A 20,475-nucleotide genomic window follows, 5' to 3' on the forward strand; every position below is an offset into this window, starting at 1 on the left:
GGCTATTAATAACAATGATTCTGCTTACCCTGTGGCTAGACACTTCAAGGAATATCACAACAACAACAGTGCTCTCCTGAAGTACTACGCCATTGACTCAGTGGGTCCCCTTAGAAGAGGAGGTGATAGGGATGCTGCGCTTAGATCTTTGGAAACAAGATACATCTTGGAGTTGGACAGTAAAGTACCTCATGGACTCAATGCCTCAGAAGATTTTTATACCTGTCTCTGAGGGATAGATTCCATGAGACCTATAGGGTTTATAGTTATCTGCCAAACTCCAACTTGCAAACATAATGAAATTCAGATAATACCATGTATCCATGTTTGTGTGGTTTATACCTGTTTCCTGTATTTAAACCATCACAAAAACTTGAGTAAAAAATCGCCACTAGTTGTGTTTGGAGGTCAGACTGGGACCAGTCTGATCAATATTCCATTCCAAAACACAGACTTATGTATTTTTCGTATTTTTCATATAAATTTTACAAAAAAGGTGTTTTTTTAAAATCTATGGTTTATCATAGTTTTAATGTGATATAAAAAGAAATTTCCTAAAAAAGAGTAACTAGTATTTGGTAGGTGTTTTTAAGGATGATAATTAATTGATCACATACCCTACCCTTTACTATACACATCACCGAGACATCACTTGCACTTTTTCACTTACTTATTTGGTGTCATAAAATAGGATGCAATACGGCAAAACTGGGCATATACGTAATGTTGTTGAGGTTGAATCATTATGTGCGGGTCACTGAATGAGATATTGATTGACTGTTTTAGCAATTTATATTTAATCATATATGTTGTATATCTTAAACAGTATTGATTTTAATTCATTCTTTTTTATATATAAAGAATTGGATTTTAGGCCAGCTTTTAGGACATGTCGTGTGTATTTGTATATTCTATATATTTTATATGGACAATATAATTATAGCTAAAGGTATTATTTTTGCTATCTATTTTTTGCACTAATCTAGGCTACTTTGTAACCAAATTTGATTTTGACATGTACCTATTGACAAAAGTCGTAATTTGATTCATGACATTATGTCCAGTATGTGCAATATCACCATTATGCGGATTTAACCGATTCGTTTTTTGGCCGTGTGTATAAAGAAAATATTTAGTATTTTTACTATGTTTATAGTGCGTTCGTTTGACATCCAATGAAAATGTTGCATTCACTAGCACTTTCACTTTAAAAATCTGCCACCGCCCTCTAAGGCGCCATGTGACCAAGGCCTCCTGTAGGCCGAAACGTTATGCTGTCTGTTGCAGAATAAATTACTCACAGAAAATCTGGGTCTCCTGTTTCTTGGCGGTGTAGCGGCTGGAGTCGAGTCCGTTTTGCTGCTTGTGGGAACCTGTGTTCACATATATACATATATATACATATATATATATATATATATATATATATATATATACACATACATATATATACATATACGTTTATGTATATATATATATATATATACATATATATATATATATATATATATATATATATATATATATATATATATAATTGCGAGATTTGCACATGGGGAAAGAGACATATATCTACGTATGCACTTATGATTAACTTCACTATGGTTTGGGAAATTGCCAGATACAAATGCAGTTTTAATTATCAGATGGTGAAAAGGTGTATATTATGAAATGATTAGGGGGATCAAAATTAGGATGTACATTGGCATTTTAATCTATGTACAATGTATTTGGGGAAGGAAAGTAATTTTCGTGAATGATGTCTAAATGATCAGGCTGAAGTCTGTTGTTTATCTCTACAGGTCCAGTGGTCAGATGATGCCTGTATACTCGTTATAAACACTAATGTTTGGCTGACCATGTCATGTGATCAAGGGCTTCAGGGCCCGAAACGCGTCATGGCGGACGGAGTGGTGCACGCATTGAAATAAACTAAGCAACTTTACCTCTTTGGGTCCGTTTCGTTTTTCTGTGCTTAGAACCGAAAGAAAGCCAAGAAACGAAGTTCCGGTAAAAAAAATATATATATATATATCCCACAATAGAGAGGTCACTCCTGGGGGGGGGGGTTTCAGCACAAACACCAATGGCAGCAGCAACTTAAGCGGAGACCACAACTTCCAATTGCAAGTAAAGCCAGACGCGTTTCAAGCCGTAGCCCTTGTTCACTGGCTTGCACAAAGTAAACGGAGGCAGCAATAAATTTGGAACACCTTTATTCATATATATATATATATATATATATATATAAACCAAGATTGCCCAACAAACAAAAAGCACTCTGCAGTAACAAGCTCTTTCAGCCATTTATTCGGTATGAGCATAAATCAGCATGCCGAATCCGTAAACTGCTTGTCAGTCTTTAGGTTTGCCTAATGCGTTTCAAATTATAAAACTTCTTCTTCAGAGGCTTCTGACTGACAAGAGTGCTATCTGGCCACACCCCTTCTTATATTGCACGCACCTGGATGTGCTGCTTAAATAAGTTCTGTGCATTGTGGGTCTTGTAGTGTTCAGAGTTCCATTCCCAAATGGGTGCACAATTAAAACAGTTGGAAAAGTTTACAAGCCCTTCAATGGGCCTCAGCATACCAATGCACTCTCAACCCTTTGTTGCTGCTCCACTATGCGGTTTCGATAGATCACTAACCGCGTGGCCTCCCATGGAATCACGGGGTGGTGCTTCTCGGCTGCAGCGTCAAAATAGTAGCTCCAAGATTGCCCATCAAACGAAAAGCACTCCGCAGTAACAAGCTCTTTCAGCCATTTATTCGGTATGAGCGCAAATCAGCATGCCGAATCTGTAAACAGCTTTTCAGTCTTTTGGTTTGCTTGATGCGTTTCAAAGTATAAAACTTCTTCTTCAGAGGCTTCTGACTAGCAAGAGTGCTATCTGGCCACACCCCTTCTTATATTGCACGCACCTGGAGCTTCTCGGCGCTTTGATCAGGGCGCTTGCATCATTCTAACGAGATTCGGGGTCGGAAGGAGTTCAGCAACCGGGGCTGGTTCAACCCACACGCTAGTACGCACACGCTATGCCAATGCTTGTTTAAGGTTGTTTGTGTGTTGTACAGTTATGTGTTATTTAGTTATATCCTCACTCTATCTCCAGACTGTGTGGAGTATGAAACTTTAGTGGAACTGACAGTATCAGCATTTTACAGGGGCCTACTAGAGCTGATTGCACTCTGTCGGGTAATGGCGGTGCAGAGCTCCATTTGGGAAGTTGCTCAGGCACCCAATCAATGATTATGAACATGTTTCAGCTCAATACAATATCTGAGGATGTTACAAAAGATAATGGGATGTACGTCACAAAAAGCAGCGTAATTAGGCACGTTTTTTTACCTCCTGGTCATACTGAAAATCACATTGTGAATTTCAAATTAATAGTAAAACAAGGATGGTGGGTGCAAAACAAGTTTGAAAATGTTAATGTTGGGGGGGTAGCATCATTAACTGAACAGCAATGCCCATTCTGATATGGTTGTGTAGGGGTGCACTGCCACTATTTCCTAAAATACCGTCCCTCACAAATTTCAATCATTGCAAATCAGTTGCATTAGTTTCAGACTGTGCCCCCAGTAGAACAATTGCAAAAACAACAGTTGACGGACAGAATGCAGGACAAGGTCATACATTCACTCCAGTACATGGCTTTGGGCCTAAATCCATTGTTTTTTTGCTCACCATGCCATTCCAGTTTGAACCCAGCCGTATGCAAATCAGTCTTGACCCTGTGCCCCAAGTCCAGCCTGAACTGCCAGTAGAACAATAGCACAGGATGACGACACGTTACAGTTTTCTTTTAACGTACACATTTCAACGCTTAATATGAATATTGCCCTGTTTCTGAGTGCTCTCAAATTTGACATGGATGAGAATCATGAGCAAGTAACTTACACAATTTGGCTAAGTAGTGGATTTAGCATGACAATACGTCCTTGGTTTCACATAGTGTTTTCTAGACCACTGCTCTTCCCATCTAATATATAAGGAATTTTTCAGGATTTGGTATTCCTACACTTAAAACAGCATTTTACAAGCAGCACCATGGATTTATTTGCAAGACTGGTGAAAAATGTTCTTCACTTACCATGTCCACCAGGGCGACATAAAGGAAAATTCCTGCAGTGCCAGCGAAAATCCAGGGAGTTACCTTGGAGGAGCTCTGGCTCACGGTGGTGCCCACAAGCATGCCAAGGTACCCCAGGAAAGCAGACAGCAAACTGAAGACCATTACTCGTCGCACGGGCATCCCCGCCTGCAGTAGGACCGCAAAGTCACCTATGGAGTGGACACGTAGGCTAATGATTAATCTACTGTACATTTAGGTTTTCTGTATAGTACAAGAAATGATGCTCAATACATTTATTTACATATACTGAGAGTACTCACCTAGGCTTTGGAAGAGGTTGTATGGTGAGAAAAGTTTGTTCATTTGTACTTTGTGATTGCAGGAAAACTCTTTGTGACAATAGAACATTTATGAACTATACACTAACCAGGAGAGAATATACCAGTTACCTACAGAGTTGAGTGACAGAGTAAGATAGTCCATTCATGATGAATACTTCTGATTGCAGATTCCCCAACTTTAGAATAACCCCAGGCACCAGACTGAATCTGGACGATTTAAAACAGCATTGTTCCCGGGCACTAACATTTGGCATTGTGAGGCTCCACGTGTAACACCCTCATCCCGCAAAGTGACTAATAGCCATATATAAATGCCACCTATGCACTGACGTCACTTCCTGTCTTTTCGTACCTTTGCATGCAGATCTGGAGCTCAGTCCCAATTTTTTACTTCAGTTGACTAGATTTTTCTACACCCTTTCTCAAAAAAAGCAATCTGGAAGGGAACAGTTCTCCTCCTTAAACCACAGAGCTTAAGGCTTCTCAGGACTGTCATAAGCAAATGTCTGAGAGAGACCCCCACAAAGTATGTCTCTGGTGTTTAGGTTTTAGGAACAAATTCAAGTTTTGTGAAGAGTGTGCCCTCATGATGTCAACGGCAATCTGGGAACATGACGCAAAGCTGTGTGTCACCGAGCACTGCAAGAAATCGTGCAAGCAGGGCCAAACTGGCCGTAGCATGCACCAGGCGTTTCCCAGTGGCCCGAAAGGGTGATGGGCGGTTTTGGTTTGGTGGGGGGCGGTATTGCAGCAGTGCTGCAATATCGGCCCCCTGTAACAAAAGCGCAACAGCATTGTTTACTAACAGCACCCATCCCCCACCACCCATGCCGGTCCATTGTAATTACCAGGGCTGGTTTGTGTACCCAGTCCGGCCCTGCGTGCATGTTCCACTCCCACTCGATGTTGAGGATGAAGACCCACTCCAGCTGTCGGGCTGCTTTTGCGACAGATTCTTATCACGGTCCAAGACTTCCAGTACGTCAAAGCAGAAGCGCTATAAGGCTGAGCTGGTTATGTCCTATTCCTGCCACTCAGTGATTGAGAAATTGCAAAGACATGAGGTTGCCTCTTGGTCTAGATTCCTCATATGAGGAGCCAATTTCACATTTGAACCTGAGGCACCCAGAGTTTCCAATGTAATTTGCAATATTGCCACAGATTGAGACCTTTGAAAAGACCATGTCTTGTATATTCAGCACGCTTCTTGCTCCCTATGGAGCACCTTCAAGCCCCCAGGATCCGCAGAGACCTTCAGTCGGGTTACTACCAGCCGATGTATATTCAGCACTCTTCAGGCTCCCTATACAGTACGTTCAGGCCCCAAGGATTCGCAGAGGCCTGCAGTCAGGTTACCATCAGCCAATCACTCCTCTGCATTGTCTGTACCTCTTGAACTAATCTTGGATTTCAACTCCTTCTCCAGCTCCAAAATTCATGAAAGCCCCTTTGACAAAGATGCTGGTTCTGATACCACAGGGGCCAGAGGAGGACGCTGTCCCAATAGTTGTGTCCAACTCTGAGCCAAATTCATCTTGCCTTCAACCAAGCTTGAGTCTCCAATTTGCCCGACGCTCCCGGTCCCCGTACATTCCACTTCAGACAGTATAATGCTTTTGACTCGGATCCGCGCCTATTACTCCAGCAACTTTTCGGTTCTGACTAAAGTTAGCCAGCCTTTAGAGAGGACTATGGAGATAATGGTTATGAGTCAAAGAGAAATGAAGTATTCTGGAAAACAAATGTTTTCATCAGTCAGCCTAGCTTTGTGGTTGGTCAATGCCAGCTTCCTGTTGGGGAGAAACTCATATTGGCTCTGGGACATGGTCAGTGAGATCTTGCCAGCAGTCCCTGAAGAATTTCAAGTTCCCTGGCTCAAACCATCCAGGATATGGTCAAATATGTAATATATTCTGGACTGGAAACTCATGACTGCTAGGGCAGAGCAGTTGGAAAGTGCATGGTGCTGCGTTATCACGTGTGGATGAAATCTATGAGGTATGCAGTAATCACTCATGGACATGCCTTTTGACGGATATCGCCCGTTGGGCTGGAAGGCAGATTTCAGCCTTGGGATGCTTTAAAGAGAGCTTTCTACTCCTGCTATACAATATCATCAGTTGTTTCGTCCCTTTCAGGGATACTCTAGAAGTTTTCCATACTGGCAGCACCAATGCCCACCACGCCCCAATAACTCCTACCCCCCCCCCCCTTATCCCCCCAAAAAAAGCCCCCTCAGTCCTTTCAGGGTCAGAGACCGATATCAAGGACACAACATCCAGGCCACCAGAGGCAACACACGTCCCAGTCCCACACCCCTATGTCAAGAGCCTCCAAACTGCTTTGGTTTACCCTTAGTGGCACACAGCCATAGCAAAGTATAACATCTGACAATGGGTCCTTCATTTCATTCAATAGGTCTATGCTCTGCCACTCCTTTCCAACCTGCCGTATCTTCCACCCATGTCAGTGCAGCTTTTGAACGAGCCCCTGTCCATCGTGCTCCAAGACATTTAGGCTGCGTTAACCAAAGGAGCCATAGACCGGGTACCGGCCCTGGAAATAGGGACTAGCTGTTTCTCCCATTATTTGCTTGGGCCAAAGAAGGACGGATGACTTCATCCCACTTTTAGATCTCCACCCTCTGAATGTCTTCTTTCGTAATACAAATTCAAGATTCTCACATTAGCCCAGATTCTGTCTGCCCTGAATCCAAGCAACTCTATGGTGGCTTTATCTGCAGGACGCCTACTTTCATGTGCCTCTTCTGTAGTCCCACAGATACTACTTGTGGCTCAAAGTAGGCCAGGAGCATTTTTAATTTGCTGTGCTCTCCTTCAGCCTCACCAGTGCTCTTAATGTATTCCCAAAGGCACACCTGCAGAGGTCGTAGATCCCGGTTTTCCCCTACCTCGATGACAGGCTGCTGAAGGTGGATTCGCCACAGTCTAGGATACAACACCTAAAGAGGACAGCGGACCTGCTGACATTGTTGGGGTTCACTATTAACGTGCCAAACTCACACCTAACTCTTTTACAGCTGCACTTTTCATGAGATCCATCCTGCAAACTGTGAAATTCTGCTTCTTTCCTCTATCCCTGCGAGTTTATGATATTACTATGATCCTGATGTTTCAGCCTTGGTTCTGGATCGCAGTCAGTGACTGAGGTTTCTGGGCCTTTTGACCTGCTTCATCCTGCTCATCGTCTATGCCAGGTTTTGTCAGAGACTGCAACAGCTCTGCTGTTGTGGCTGATAGACTGCAATTCATAGGACTCTAGTCTCCAGTGTAGACCCGCTTCCACATCAATCTGTGGGAGCAGTAGGCCATATGCCTGAAGAGGACAGCCTTCCGGCCATACATCAAATGGTGGCTTTTTCAGGTTCCCACAGACGACACCACCACCATGTGGTACTACAACAAGGAGGGCAGGATGTGGTCATGTTCGTTGAGGCGGTTTGTCTCTGGGGCTGGCTGGAATGTCAGGGCACTTTCCTAGTTGTGAACCACCTGGCAGAATCATTAAAGACCAGGGCAGAATAACAGCTGGCATCGCCTGGCGGATCACAAATGATGATTACATCCAAAGGTGGCACGGGTCATCTCTCAGCAATGTGAACAACCCAAACTGATATTTTTGCCACTAATGCAATGTCGAAACTCTTGCGATCTGGTGTTTCCAAGAAAGCTCTCCCTTGGGGATGTATTCCAGCTAGAGTCGACACAACTCAAGTCATCTTAGTGGCTCCGGATTGTGCCAGTAGAGTGTAGTACCCAGAACCTCTGGGCATTAGCATCTGGACTCTGATCAAGCTACCACTTTGGGAGGATCTTTGGTCGCAGCAGCAGAGCAGGGTTCTGCACCCTGGCTTGTAAAATCTATACATCTATGCTTGGATGTTAAGTGTCGTAGTTGACTGCATTCGATCTCCCTCCCGAAATTGTGGATGTCATCCTTGCTGGCGGGTGTCCCTTGTGAAAGTCATTCTACGCCAGGCTTGGGACACATTTTTAGCTTGGTGTGGTACCTTCAATTCTGGCGTGTTACAAGCTAGACTGTCAGATTTTATATTCTTTTATCTCTGGCCCAAAAATGAGTTGCAGTGGGCACTATCAAAGGTTATTTGTCTGCCCTTTTAGCCTTTTTATGCTTGCTGGACAAGCCATCCTTGCTTAAACTCCCATAGTGATGATGTTTATAAAAGGTTTGATACACATTTCCCCCGCCAAACTCTTTGCAATGCTACAGCAGGATTTTAATTTGGTCCTCACTTTTCTCATGTGAACTCCCTTGAAACCATCACACAGCTGTCCTCTATGTAACTTGATTTTGAAGACCACGTTCCTTGTCGCAATAACTTCAGCTTATCACATCGTAGGTACGCGAGTGGCTGAGTATGCAGAGATGGCAGGGTCATGATGGGGGATTGTAAAATGACTTCTAGCTTATGCCGTGTAAACATTATCCGCAAATTGTTTCTCTCTGATTTGCCATGGAATACCATCAACATTGCACAGTACATTTCCATTGTCTTGAGATTATGTTGGAGCCTGGGGGGAGGGGGGCTATAAGAGGTGTTTCTTCACTGAAATACTGTGTTTGTGTTATAGTGATTATAAAAAGGGCAACAGTGATTATAAAAATGCCAATAAAAACTTATACCAAAAATAAACTTCAGCTCATCACATGAGTGAACTTTGTGCTCTCAGCTGCCTCCCATCACTCCCCCCCCCCAAATAAACTGGTGTTGAGCACCAGGGCAGAATTCTTGGCAAAAGTCGTGACTTTTTCATGTTGGACAATATATCATCATCTAAACATTCTTTGCTCCGCCTCATCTCTCAAAAAAGCAAGAGACTCCATTGGCTAGACCCCACCAGAGCCATGAGCATGTACAACGATCACACTAAAAACTATTGATTGGACGATCCGATTTTTAGGGGGGTTTCTGGGTAAGGCAGTGCAGAAAAGGACTTTGTCAATCTGGATGGTACTATACATTACATTAGCTACATGCTTGCCAAGAGGTTTCCTCCAGAAAGACTCAGAGCTCACTGTACGAGGGCCATGGCTGCTACAACTGTGTTGACACATGGAGTGCCTGATCTTGATATCAGCCAGGGTGCAACATGTGCACCAGTGCCCATGTTAGTTAAACATTTCTGTCTTGACAGCCAGGTCCGACGGGAAGGGCATTTCACCAATTCAGCCCTGGAGGACTTTTTGGTACAAACCTTTTCACAGGCCTCCACCTTGGGAGGAACTGCTTTGATATCTATTCTAAAAGTGATCTGCTGTTAAAAGTATCTCAGAAGAACAAATTCCATTTGGTTATGCCTTTCCTGGTGGATTCTCTAACCATGGATTACTCACTGCCCTACCACATCCCCGTTCTGTGGAATGGTCTCATTTCTAAACCAAAAAGGTTCAATGTAGGAATTGGATTATTATTGGGCTCTTTGTCGGAGGGTGCCGACAGGGTCAAGAAGCAAAATGATGTCAGTACCTAAAGGTGGCACTAATATGTGGCTGCATTAATCACTGCTAGGAAGGACCGAAGTAGGTGCGGAGCCCCACATCACCTACCGGCACGAGGGACCAATGAGGTTTTAAGCATTCTGGATCCAGTCAGGCACGTGGGAATATTCTAAAAGTGCAGAATCTGTGATTAAATAAAATATTCACCAGAAAGGGAGTTAATGATGGGAGGTAACTTATTTGTTTATAAAATAGTTTATTTCTCCTGGGCATACTATTGGCGGAAAGGAAAGCAGCAGTAATGGCAATCCATATGGTTAAAACATTGAACAAATAATTCTAGAGATGTTCCAACCTTTGCAAGATTAGTGCTGGGTATATTAATCACTGGGGGGGCAATCTATAGTTAACATTTTATTTATTTCCTTTTTCATAGAACTGAGCAACATGCAGTGCACTCAAGTGTTGGACACAGTAAGTAATACAATACCCTCCACTTGACATGGTTAGCATTCCAAGCCATAGTAATCCCACCACTTCCCCCAAAATTTCCGGATACTCCTGCGGACAGTCGCGTGTGACGTGTAATGTTTCTGGGACGATCTTAAAGGACTCCACTAAGTGCAGGCCAAAATTAGATGTTTAAACACAAACGAAGTACTCCTCGTTTTGGCACTGCATATGGGTGAGAGGTTTATAAAGTTGCTGTGACACTTCCCTTTAAGTCTTGAGTGTTTGCTGGACCCCTAAGCGTAAAGGTTTTGGCAGAGGAGGGATTATCAACATTCACAGGGCAAACCATGCAGGATCACTTACCGAGCTCGTGAGGCAGCTCATGGCAGAAGACAGCAATACTGGTGCTTAAACCGCTGGGGATGCCCTGGGAGAAGGCAGCACCTGCCAAGGAAGTAAGAGCAAATATAATTTAATGCAGTGATGCAGTGATCTAATTAGTGCGGTTACCACGTAATTACTGTGCTAAACTCCAGATGATAAGTCAAGGAGAACCTTCCATGGGAGCAATTCTCAAAGGGAAGGCTAGTCCTTACCATGTTCCGAATCATTGCCCAGCCCTTACCTATAGCCAGTCCATCGGTGAAGTTGTGGATGCCATCTCCCAGGATTACCATCCAGGCAACGTTGGCAATACCAGCTGCCTCTGCTTGCTGTGGGCCATGAGAATGTCCGATATGTAACTGCATGTCCTCTGTGGATGTGTGAGTGGATTGCACAGTATTGTTCTGCTCTTGTTCGGACTCTGTGTGCACCAGAAGGGAACAGCGGTGTGCCCGCCCAGTACCACCAGCCTCCAGGTCCAAGGAGGAGGGAAACTCATATTCTGCTGGAGAGAGGGGTGAAAAGAAAGGTAAGTGAGTAATTCAGTTGTTTGCTGAAACTTGGAGAAGAATCCCTTCTGGGTGCAGAAAGCAAGGACTCATAGAAAAGCTGTGGGGGAGTGGGTAGACTCAGGAAGTCAACAGTGGGTCTTATCCCTGGCAGTAAGTGAGCATTTTAAGACATTGGGTGTGAGGGAATGGTGTAACAATTGTGGTTGTGGGTAGAATATAGCAGGCTGCGAGTGACAATAATGTAACAACCCCCACCACCTCCGGCTTTGTAAAACATTTCACCCCCCTCACCCCACTGATCATAAGCTGCGCTGGCTAATGTGCAAAAGGAAGTGTGAAATATAGGACCCTCACCTCCATTTTAAAGATGGTTCTAAAAAATATATTTTAGGGAGAAATTTAAGATCGCTTGATAGAGGACTATTCGTGATTCTGGATGCTAGTAGAAGAACCACTGGAGGGAGGACCCCCTCAAGCGTAGGAGCCATACTGTGGAAAAACCTCACAGAAGATTTGAGACAGATCAAGCATGCAGTCCACTAAAAAAAAATTCAAGATTGGAAATTATGTTTCCAAGATAGCCTAGCCACAGTGGTATAGTGCAAGTGCCAGTACACCTATGAAGGTTTTGGCACAGACATGGTACCCTTGGGCACTGTGTGCTCTGTATGATGCAAGATGGTACAGGGTTGATTAGAAACAAGAAAGGTTTTGCAGCTGCTTATCCCTCCGAGCCCTGTGCACACCACTCTCATCCTTGTAACCCACTCACCTTCTGTGGAAGCCAAGGCTCGCAGTGCTCCCAGGCTGGCCTGCTCAGATCCAGAACAATCTCTCCTTGTTTTCTAGTGGGATAGACATAATTAGACTATCATCATTTTAACATTGCATTGTCCAGGCAGACTAGTCTAGAGTTTGTTAGTGAGCAGAGTGAGGTATGTGGGTACTAACATCAAGCTTTAACAGGCAGCTGAACTTGGAATCCTCCTCTGCATGTCAGCCTAGCCTCTTCGATCTTGGGAAAGGCTTCCTGCACAAAAGGCCTAATTTTGTGAGCCAAATCAGTTTAAAGAGGGGCCAATTCTCTTAGCAGTGACTGACAAGACAAGCGGGTATATCCCCTTTATCAATACACCAAAGGAGATGAGGTCAACTTACACAACTAGGGTTGTACTTTGTTGATTTGTATTTAGAAATAGCATCTGTTGATTTTTACTTAATACAGTTTGCATTTGTAGAGCACAAACAGCTACCCAACTAGGTTGCCACAGCATTATACTAAGTGCAATCCAGAAGTGACAGCAGTAAGCAAACAGCCACACTGATTTACTTATATAAAGCCAAACACTTCTAATTGTAGTGCAGTGTGGCTTTCAAACACTTCAACACATTTTTATTTTGAACAAGTAGACTAAAAATAGCTGCCAATCATCAACACACAACATATTTGTAAGCATGATGTAACTGTAATCATGGTGTTTAGCCCATTACCGTTCTCTTAAACCTATACCCCAAACCTTAACATTTATAACTAAAGTTATATACAACATACCCTCAATTTTACAACCTTAATCCCATATGCGAAACCTCTAAACCATTAACTCTATAACACTGAACCATTACCCCCCTTACCCATCAGACCGCTATCTCAGAGCCTTAACTCTTAAACCCTAACTTCATACTCCTAACTCCTTTACCCATAACCCAGTCCTTCTCCCCAAATACCTACAGTCCAAACCCTCTATGCTTAACCCCTAATCTAGAATCTTATTGAGATCCTAATCCCATAACCCTTACTCCCTAACTCCCATAATCTTATCCCTTAAACCTTTCATGCTATCTGTACTTAAATATTTTTTAGGAACAAACTATTTGGGAAGTCTTCCTTTTTCAAAGTATTTATTATTAGAACTAATAATTGATTAGTATTATTTTCAAAGTTTTAAGGCAGTACCCACAATGTGAGCTGTCTACTAGCAATATGTGGAAAATTGAAAGTACAGAAACAGATGAGATATATTCCATATGCAAGCACCAAACAATTGGAAAGCTTCACGTTGCGTGCTGAAACGATTTCTTTATTGACAGCCTGCTGAAGACAAACACGGCAGCTCCCGCAGTTACATAGTTCATGTGCAATGTTGCGCCATACGCGTTTCGAGAAGCCTTTCTCTTTCTCACTGGCTGGGCACAGAGGGAACTCCACAGGCTAAGATGACGTTGCACTAGCAGCGTGGTTTTAAATCTTGCCACAGTGGGCGTGGTTTCAGTGCATCTTGGTAGTTGCAGTTTTAAAGTTTAAACCCTTCGTGGGAGCCTGTTAAAATGTTCCTCAATTCAAATAATCCTTTAGTAGGTTTGCAGGCAACTCGCAGTGTAAGTATTCAGCCTTCTGTAAATGCTGCAAACAGTAACAATTAACTCTGTATACACCACTTACTTTCATCGGTGATACGGACTCGCTTGGATCACGAAGGGGCTTTCCGTGACCGTGGCAGGCCAATCAATATTCCATATGCAAGCACCAAACAATTGAAAAGCCTCACGTTGCGTGCTGAAACGATTTCTTTATTGACAGCCTGCTGAAGACAAACACAGCAGCTCCCGCAGTTACATAGTTCATGTGCAATGTTGTGCCATACGTGTTTCGAGAAGCCTTTCTCTTTCTCACTGACTGGGCACAGAGGGAACTCTACAGGCTAAGATGACGTTGCACTAGCAGCGTGGTTTTAAATCTTGCCGCAGTGGGCGTTCAACGTCATCTTAGCCGGTTTGTCTTCAGCAGCGATAAATCCTAACTATAACCTGCCTGAAACCTATGTTTTTGTCAGTGAATTTCTAAGGTTTTTTTAAATGATAATTCCTATCTATAACCTACCTGAAACCTATGTTTTTTTCAGTGAATTTCAAAGGTTTTTTAAATGCTAATTTCCAACTACAATATCCCTATTACCTTTAAATGCTAATTTCCAACTACAATATCCCTATAACCTATAGTGTTTGTTAAGTAAAATTTAAAAACGTGTATACTTTTTATAGTAAAAACAAACTTAACATTAGTGTTTTATAACTTATAATTATACCTCCTGGTTTTATGGTATTTATTTTTGGGACATTTCCATTTTATTTATCCATATATTTTTTTTAATAATTGTATGTGTATTTACCCATATATATTTCGGGTTTTGTAAAAAAATGAATCTGAAATTAGTATATTTCCACATTTATTTTACTGATAAATATGCACTCATGGCTGAAAGACTGACCGTTTTCACTCATGTAAACACTCTTAGATGATAAACTATACACAACCTATATATTAAAATGTGCACGTTTTCTTATAGAAGGATATATATTGCTCTTTAAGGCTCTTTACTAAAAGTATTTTATTGTTTTTACCCTTTTACTTTTAGAACGACAGACCTATTGGCCTACTTCTCATCATTGACAGCATTTACAAATGCTCAAAAAATAACCCAATTTCCGTATTTATCCACACTTTAAAATAAATACAGAGAGGAAAATAATTACTTTTCTGTCTGTATTTATCTGTAAAAATCATTAAAAATATAAATCAAGGAGCCCTACTTATAATTTAAGAGTATTTTCAACTTAATTAGCAGTAATTAACATGTAAGTGTGGTAAAAGTATGACGCAGCACCTATAATACCTGACTTTCAAGAACAGCGTTCACACTTCGATTCCAAAGTCCATCAGCATCTCAGCCCACAACTATCTCACTGTAGGTAACACCTTGTTTAATCTTCCCAACGCCCCAAGCACCGGCACATCTTTCCGGGGGTAGCTTTACGCTTTACAAATGCTGGCATTTTGTTTATTAAAAAGCATAGTGATAACAAATATTAATACTTTTATTTCCTTCTATTGTAAACAATTTATTTTTATATCTTCTATTTGGATGTTTTTAATCATGAGAATGCAGAGGACACAGTTTACCGGGAAACACTTTTTAAACTCTCCAACGTATGTAGATAATAAGGACCTTATACGTGTTACTATGGAAATCAAAACCTTTACAGCTTCACAGTTTGTAACTTTTCCTAAAACATGCACAAGTAAAATAGTTAAAACGTGAGCACGTGTAAACTGAAAAACGTGACAACTACATAGGCGGATCCGAATCTTCCTTCCATAGACTACTAAACAACCAAAAACTATATAAACCACACCTATTGTGCGATTAGTTTCGTTTTCGCGAGTTATTTCTGTGTCGCCAATCTGTGATGCAGGTTCACTTTTCTAGCATCGGATTCTTGTTTTGCATCAACAAACATATTCTGGAGTTGTAAATTGTTTCATTATGGCATAGTAGATAGATTACAACAAACATTGCTCCTTTTCTGGCTCCTTTCAGCTTATGTGACTTTCTATATTATAATATTGACACTGTACTTCGCTTCTGAGGTGTTGGTGACCAGTCGGCGCAAACCCTAAACATTTACAATCAACGTCACCACCTTCCAGTTGTTAGTGTGTTTTCCCCTAGGGATTATATACTGTTAATATGTATATTATAATATTAACAGTTATGCTAATCTCAGTGGAGTTCATGACCCGTCGTCACAAAGAGTAAAGATATATAAGCAACGTCACCAGCTTCTGGTTTTTATTCTGTTCCCCCCTTTTGATCATATACTGTGAATATATATATTATATTTTTTACAGTCATGATCTCAGAGGAGTTTAGGACCCGTCGCCAAGAAGATCAAACTTTTTGACCTTCCGGAGAAAAGAAGCTCATAAAATAATTACCGCTCGAAAGTATTTCGTTATGGATGTTCTGTTAAATAGATATTTTTCTTTTTCTTTTTACTGTATCAATCGTTATATTGTAATAGATTGTCCTATTGTTACAGAAGAGGAATAGGAGATATTTCGGCGCCATCTGTAATACAGCTTACAAACATTAGAACGTACTTGATCAGATATCTTTTTCAGGGAGCATATTTTATGAAATTGCAGAATAAAAAATATAGCTTTCATACATACTTTGTTACTTTAAATATTTGATAAGCCCTATATTTCTGAATGTTATTTTATAATTTCTATTCTTCTCATTTGCGGTTCCTATTCACCTTCTCCCTAATGAATATATAGGACCAGTTATGTACATTATAATAGTACTATCCTATATATTCTTAAGTGAGTATGTGATTTATTATCGGAGCAGTGTGCGACCTCTAAGCACTCCTACAGAACGTTCCTGAATTCTACAGAATACAAATTTGAAAAATAAGAATGCATACATTTCTTTGTAATATGAAGTCACTTGTATTTAACTGTTTTTTACTTCTCCTGACCTCAGATAATGTAGTGTGGGAGTGTTTGTTGTAGTACTTCTATTCTACTTTATCTAAAAGTAACTGATGCCCTCTTACATTATCAAGAATATGGGGCAACACTTTTACAAACTATAGCAGAATAAAGGAGGGTAAGGCCACGCTTAACTGATATTTTATGAAATTGCATTTTTAATTGTCACCCCTTTCATATATACAGCATCAGTTTCTGAAGAAAGTTTATTTGTATTTGCTAAATAAAAACTGTTTCAAACCTAGACTGAAATTGTTGCTGCGCAACCACACCTCCCCATCAGAAAAGTAAACACCACATTATAAGAAAATAGTGCTCCTGGGAAGTATCCCACTCGCAAACTTGATTAAAAAACCACCGCAAGACACTGTCATTTGTCCGCCGTGATTTGTACACCACACGGCAATTATATAAATGGCCCTTCAAAAAACATATAAAAACAATTTTTACCTTCATAAGCCCTGTCCACCACCTTGTGACCACTGTACAGATTTATTAGTGTTCCTAACCTCCTCTCTACTACTTTTTTCCATACTCCTTTGGAAGTGCGTCACAAAATCACTGACAACAGTGAACCGTTCCCACCCAATAAGGAGCAAACTTGTGCTCGAAACACTTTAGCCAATAAAATGTCCATGTTGTTCCGCAGAGGAGGAAGGAATGACTGTCAAAACCTCTACTTTTAATGCTTCATAGCCAATGAATATTAAGCTTTGTACGGTCCAGCTTGGAACACGTTACCCAATGTAATTCCCTAATACTCCGCGAAGAGGGAAGGAATCGCTGACAACACTTCTACTTTCAACAGTTTACAGCCGATCAACATTAAGCTTGGGAAAGTCCTCTTTGGAGCACATCAGCAAATCAGATGTCCCTCCTACTCCGAAGAGCGGAAGTGAATGGCTGGCAACACTTCTACTTTCAATAGTTCGCAACCAACCAACATAAAGCTCAGGAAAGTCCTCCTTACAACATGTAAGCCAATTAGATGTCCTTGCTACTCTCCGGAGCAGAAGTGAATTGCAGAAAACACTTCTACTTTCAATAGTTCGCACCCAATGAACATTAAGCTTGTTGTTGGAACACCTTAGCCAATTAAACGTTAAATTTGATCCACGCATACATACAGAACTCGCCGTCCTACATATTAATAAATTTCCTGTAACAAAGTGACTCTATCCGCAACAAAAGTGAACACTGCCTAATAAATAAACATTATTCCACATTATATTAAAGAAGAGCCGCAATAAGTCGCATTGTTCTTTTCCCAATATAATTTACACAGCCTACTGCAACCCCCTCCCAACATAAGTGAAGTCCCAGGACTGTGGGGGCCCCAGCGAACCCCGCTATTATTTTTATTATATTTTCCACTGACTTCTTCTATGACTAACGGTTCCTATGGAAAACTTTTAAAACTCCAGCAACATAGTGTGGTGGACTTCTAACCTCTATGCTCACTTAAGTGTTCCATGAACTGTTACTATGGTAACAGGCAGTAAGCAGTTTGGGGGTAGGGTTGAAAGGTACTGGCTTTACAGAAACCGTTATATTTACCCAGGATCCTCTACATGACAGAAAGGAAAGCAAAGTAAGACAAAACACCGTGTAGCAGATTCACAAGCCCCTTGAGCCACTTTTGTGTCACTTTTCCCTTCTCAAAAATGATGCAACCGTAACACAATGAACTTGTAAATCTGCCCCTATGCACATTACGAGCAAAAGAAGTACACAACTCTTTCAATTCTTTATCGATCACAATTAGACAGTGTTGCTTCATGATTCACAATGCACTTCAATAAATACTCCGTGCCTATTTAAATGGGAGACGAGATTGTCGACATTACAAAACTTAGTGGCATATTAACAAAGACGGAGTTAAAATTGTCGCCGCTTTAACGGCTGCAACCTACAACAAAAACGCCAAATATGGACTTCGAAATCCTTTGTTATCTTACCTGAAGATTTTCTCAACATTGCTGTTTGCTATGCAACAGTGAGAGCCACCACCCAGAGCTATCAAATAAATGGTTGGAGTGGGCTCCAATGCCCCCCCTGCAAAATTGGAAGTGAAAGGGCCTCAACTGCCCCCTCAAGCCGCGGGAACCACCACCCCCGGGGCTTTGTGTATTGTGGGAGGGAGGCTGCGTGGTCCTCTGACTGGAGCCCTCAAGGGCCCTGGGTACCTTCACCCCCCAGGGCCGGCTTCTGCAGTGTACCGGGGTGCCTACCCCGGGGACACTGCTGTTTGCTATGAGAGGGCGGGAGTCTCGCGGCTCCCGCCCTCCCATAGCAAACTTGGTTTGCATTTTGAAAGACAGAGCAGTGAAATCTGTTCTCACTTTCAAAATCCGAACCAGATAACTTTTCCACATGCAAGTTAGCATCTCCCCATGTGGAAAAGCAATGCCGGCTCCCGAAGGATGCGGGGAGCCGGCTGGGACGGTGGGGGCATTTTGGCTCCCCCTACGTTCCCCAGCATTTTATGTAAGCCCCGGGGGACAGGGTCCCCGGGAATATTAGAAATTACTGATAGGGGCAATTTTTTTACGGTAAAATTAGAAGTTGCCACCCAGCGCGGTGCTCAGTGCGGCCCCCTGGTGTGCAGGCGCTGAATGCACGACTCATAATCTGTAGGGTGCGCGACTCAAGCACCCTTTGGTGCACAACGTCTACGCGCTTGGGAGCCGGCATTGTTTTTCCACATGGGGAGCTACTAACATGCAGCTCCCCATCTGAAAAAGCAGTCTGATTTAGATTTTGAAAGAGAGAACAGATTTCCTTGCTATGGGAGGGCGGGATGGACACCCCAGGACACTGCAGGATGCGGCCCTCCCACAATACATAAAGCCCCGGGGAGTGGTGGTCCCTGGGGCTTTGGAGACCTTGCAGCCCCCCCCCAACCATTTTTTATCTGTAGCTCCGGGGGAGGGGGCACATGCCCCTCGAGTGCTCCAGGAGGGGGGCCACGCAGTCCCCCTCCCACAATACATAAAGCCCCGGGGGTGGTGGTCCCCGCGGCTTTGGAGACCTTGGACCCCTCTCCCCACCATTTTTTTTTTTTTAGCCCGGGAGGTGACAATCCCCGGGGCTGTGGGGCCCCTCTGGGCCTCCCATGAAATTTTATAATTTTGCCCCCGGTATTTAGCCTCCCCCGGGGGATAATTATAAAAAAAGCTCTGTTTTATTTTTATTTATTTTTTTTACGGCAGAGTCCACGCACCTGCTGAGTCCTTTAAAACAAAAAAATTGTGGGCCCTGGGGGTCCTTCTGGGACCCCCTAAGCAGGTCTAGAGGGTAAAAGTATTTCTACCCTGCCCCCTTTCTACGTTTTGCACACATATTCCACTGACTTCTTCAGCCTCGCTTCTACCGAGGCACAAAATGGCTGCCAACAGTTCTTGGTTTCGAATGTTGACAACCGCTTGACAGCCAATTAGCATTCAGCGCGTGATCGGAAGAGTGCACTTACTATACACTCACGGTCCACTGAGAGTCCGCGAATCCTCCGCGCCCCTAGATATATAAATGCATTTAACTGTCATTTTCTCAGGAACTACTGAACAGATTGACACCATTTAAGCAACAGGCACAAGTCTGAACCAAGGACTACATCTTTGCCAAATTTGGCGTAATTCCGTTCAGCAGTTCGGGCTGTAGCTGTGGCTAAAGGTCCTATGGGAAATTGCATTGGGAAAATGCATTTTGGGACCCCCTTTTTTCTCGGCCCCCACTTGGCGAATCACCGTGAAACTTTAAGGATAGGAGCGGACCGGAGCTGACTAAGTTTTGAAAATTTCGTGAAGATTCGTCAACCGGCGCCAAAGTTATTCCAAATAGAATGTTGCAGATTTTCTATGGAAAATAGGTCCGAACTATAACTACCTA

At 42.4% G+C, this 20,475-nt stretch overlaps 1 protein-coding gene across 13 annotated transcripts in view; it reads right to left on the reverse strand.

Moving 5' to 3' along the window:
* The window catches only part of SLC39A5 (solute carrier family 39 member 5), a 284,979-nt gene that overhangs the window by 46,481 nt on the left and 218,023 nt on the right, over positions 1 to 20,475 (reverse strand). For 7 of the 13 annotated variants that reach the window (XM_078686198.1, XM_078686177.1, XM_078686179.1 and 4 more), the window contains 4 exons: positions 12,025 to 12,097; positions 10,982 to 11,245; positions 10,720 to 10,800; positions 4,100 to 4,290 (listed from right to left, as the gene is read on the reverse strand). In XM_078686198.1, the coding sequence (XP_078542324.1) occupies positions 4,100 to 4,290; positions 10,720 to 10,800; positions 10,982 to 11,245; positions 12,025 to 12,097 (609 nt within the window). The remainder of the gene's footprint in view (positions 1 to 4,099; positions 4,291 to 10,719; positions 10,801 to 10,981; positions 11,246 to 12,024; positions 12,098 to 20,475) is intronic. The other 6 variants (XM_078686187.1, XM_078686207.1, XM_078686190.1 and 3 more) reach the window with 1 other exon arrangement.

This window comes from Lissotriton helveticus, chromosome 1_1, assembly GCF_964261635.1.
Source record: "Lissotriton helveticus chromosome 1_1, aLisHel1.1, whole genome shotgun sequence".
NCBI classification, from domain to species: domain Eukaryota; kingdom Metazoa; phylum Chordata; class Amphibia; order Caudata; family Salamandridae; genus Lissotriton; species Lissotriton helveticus.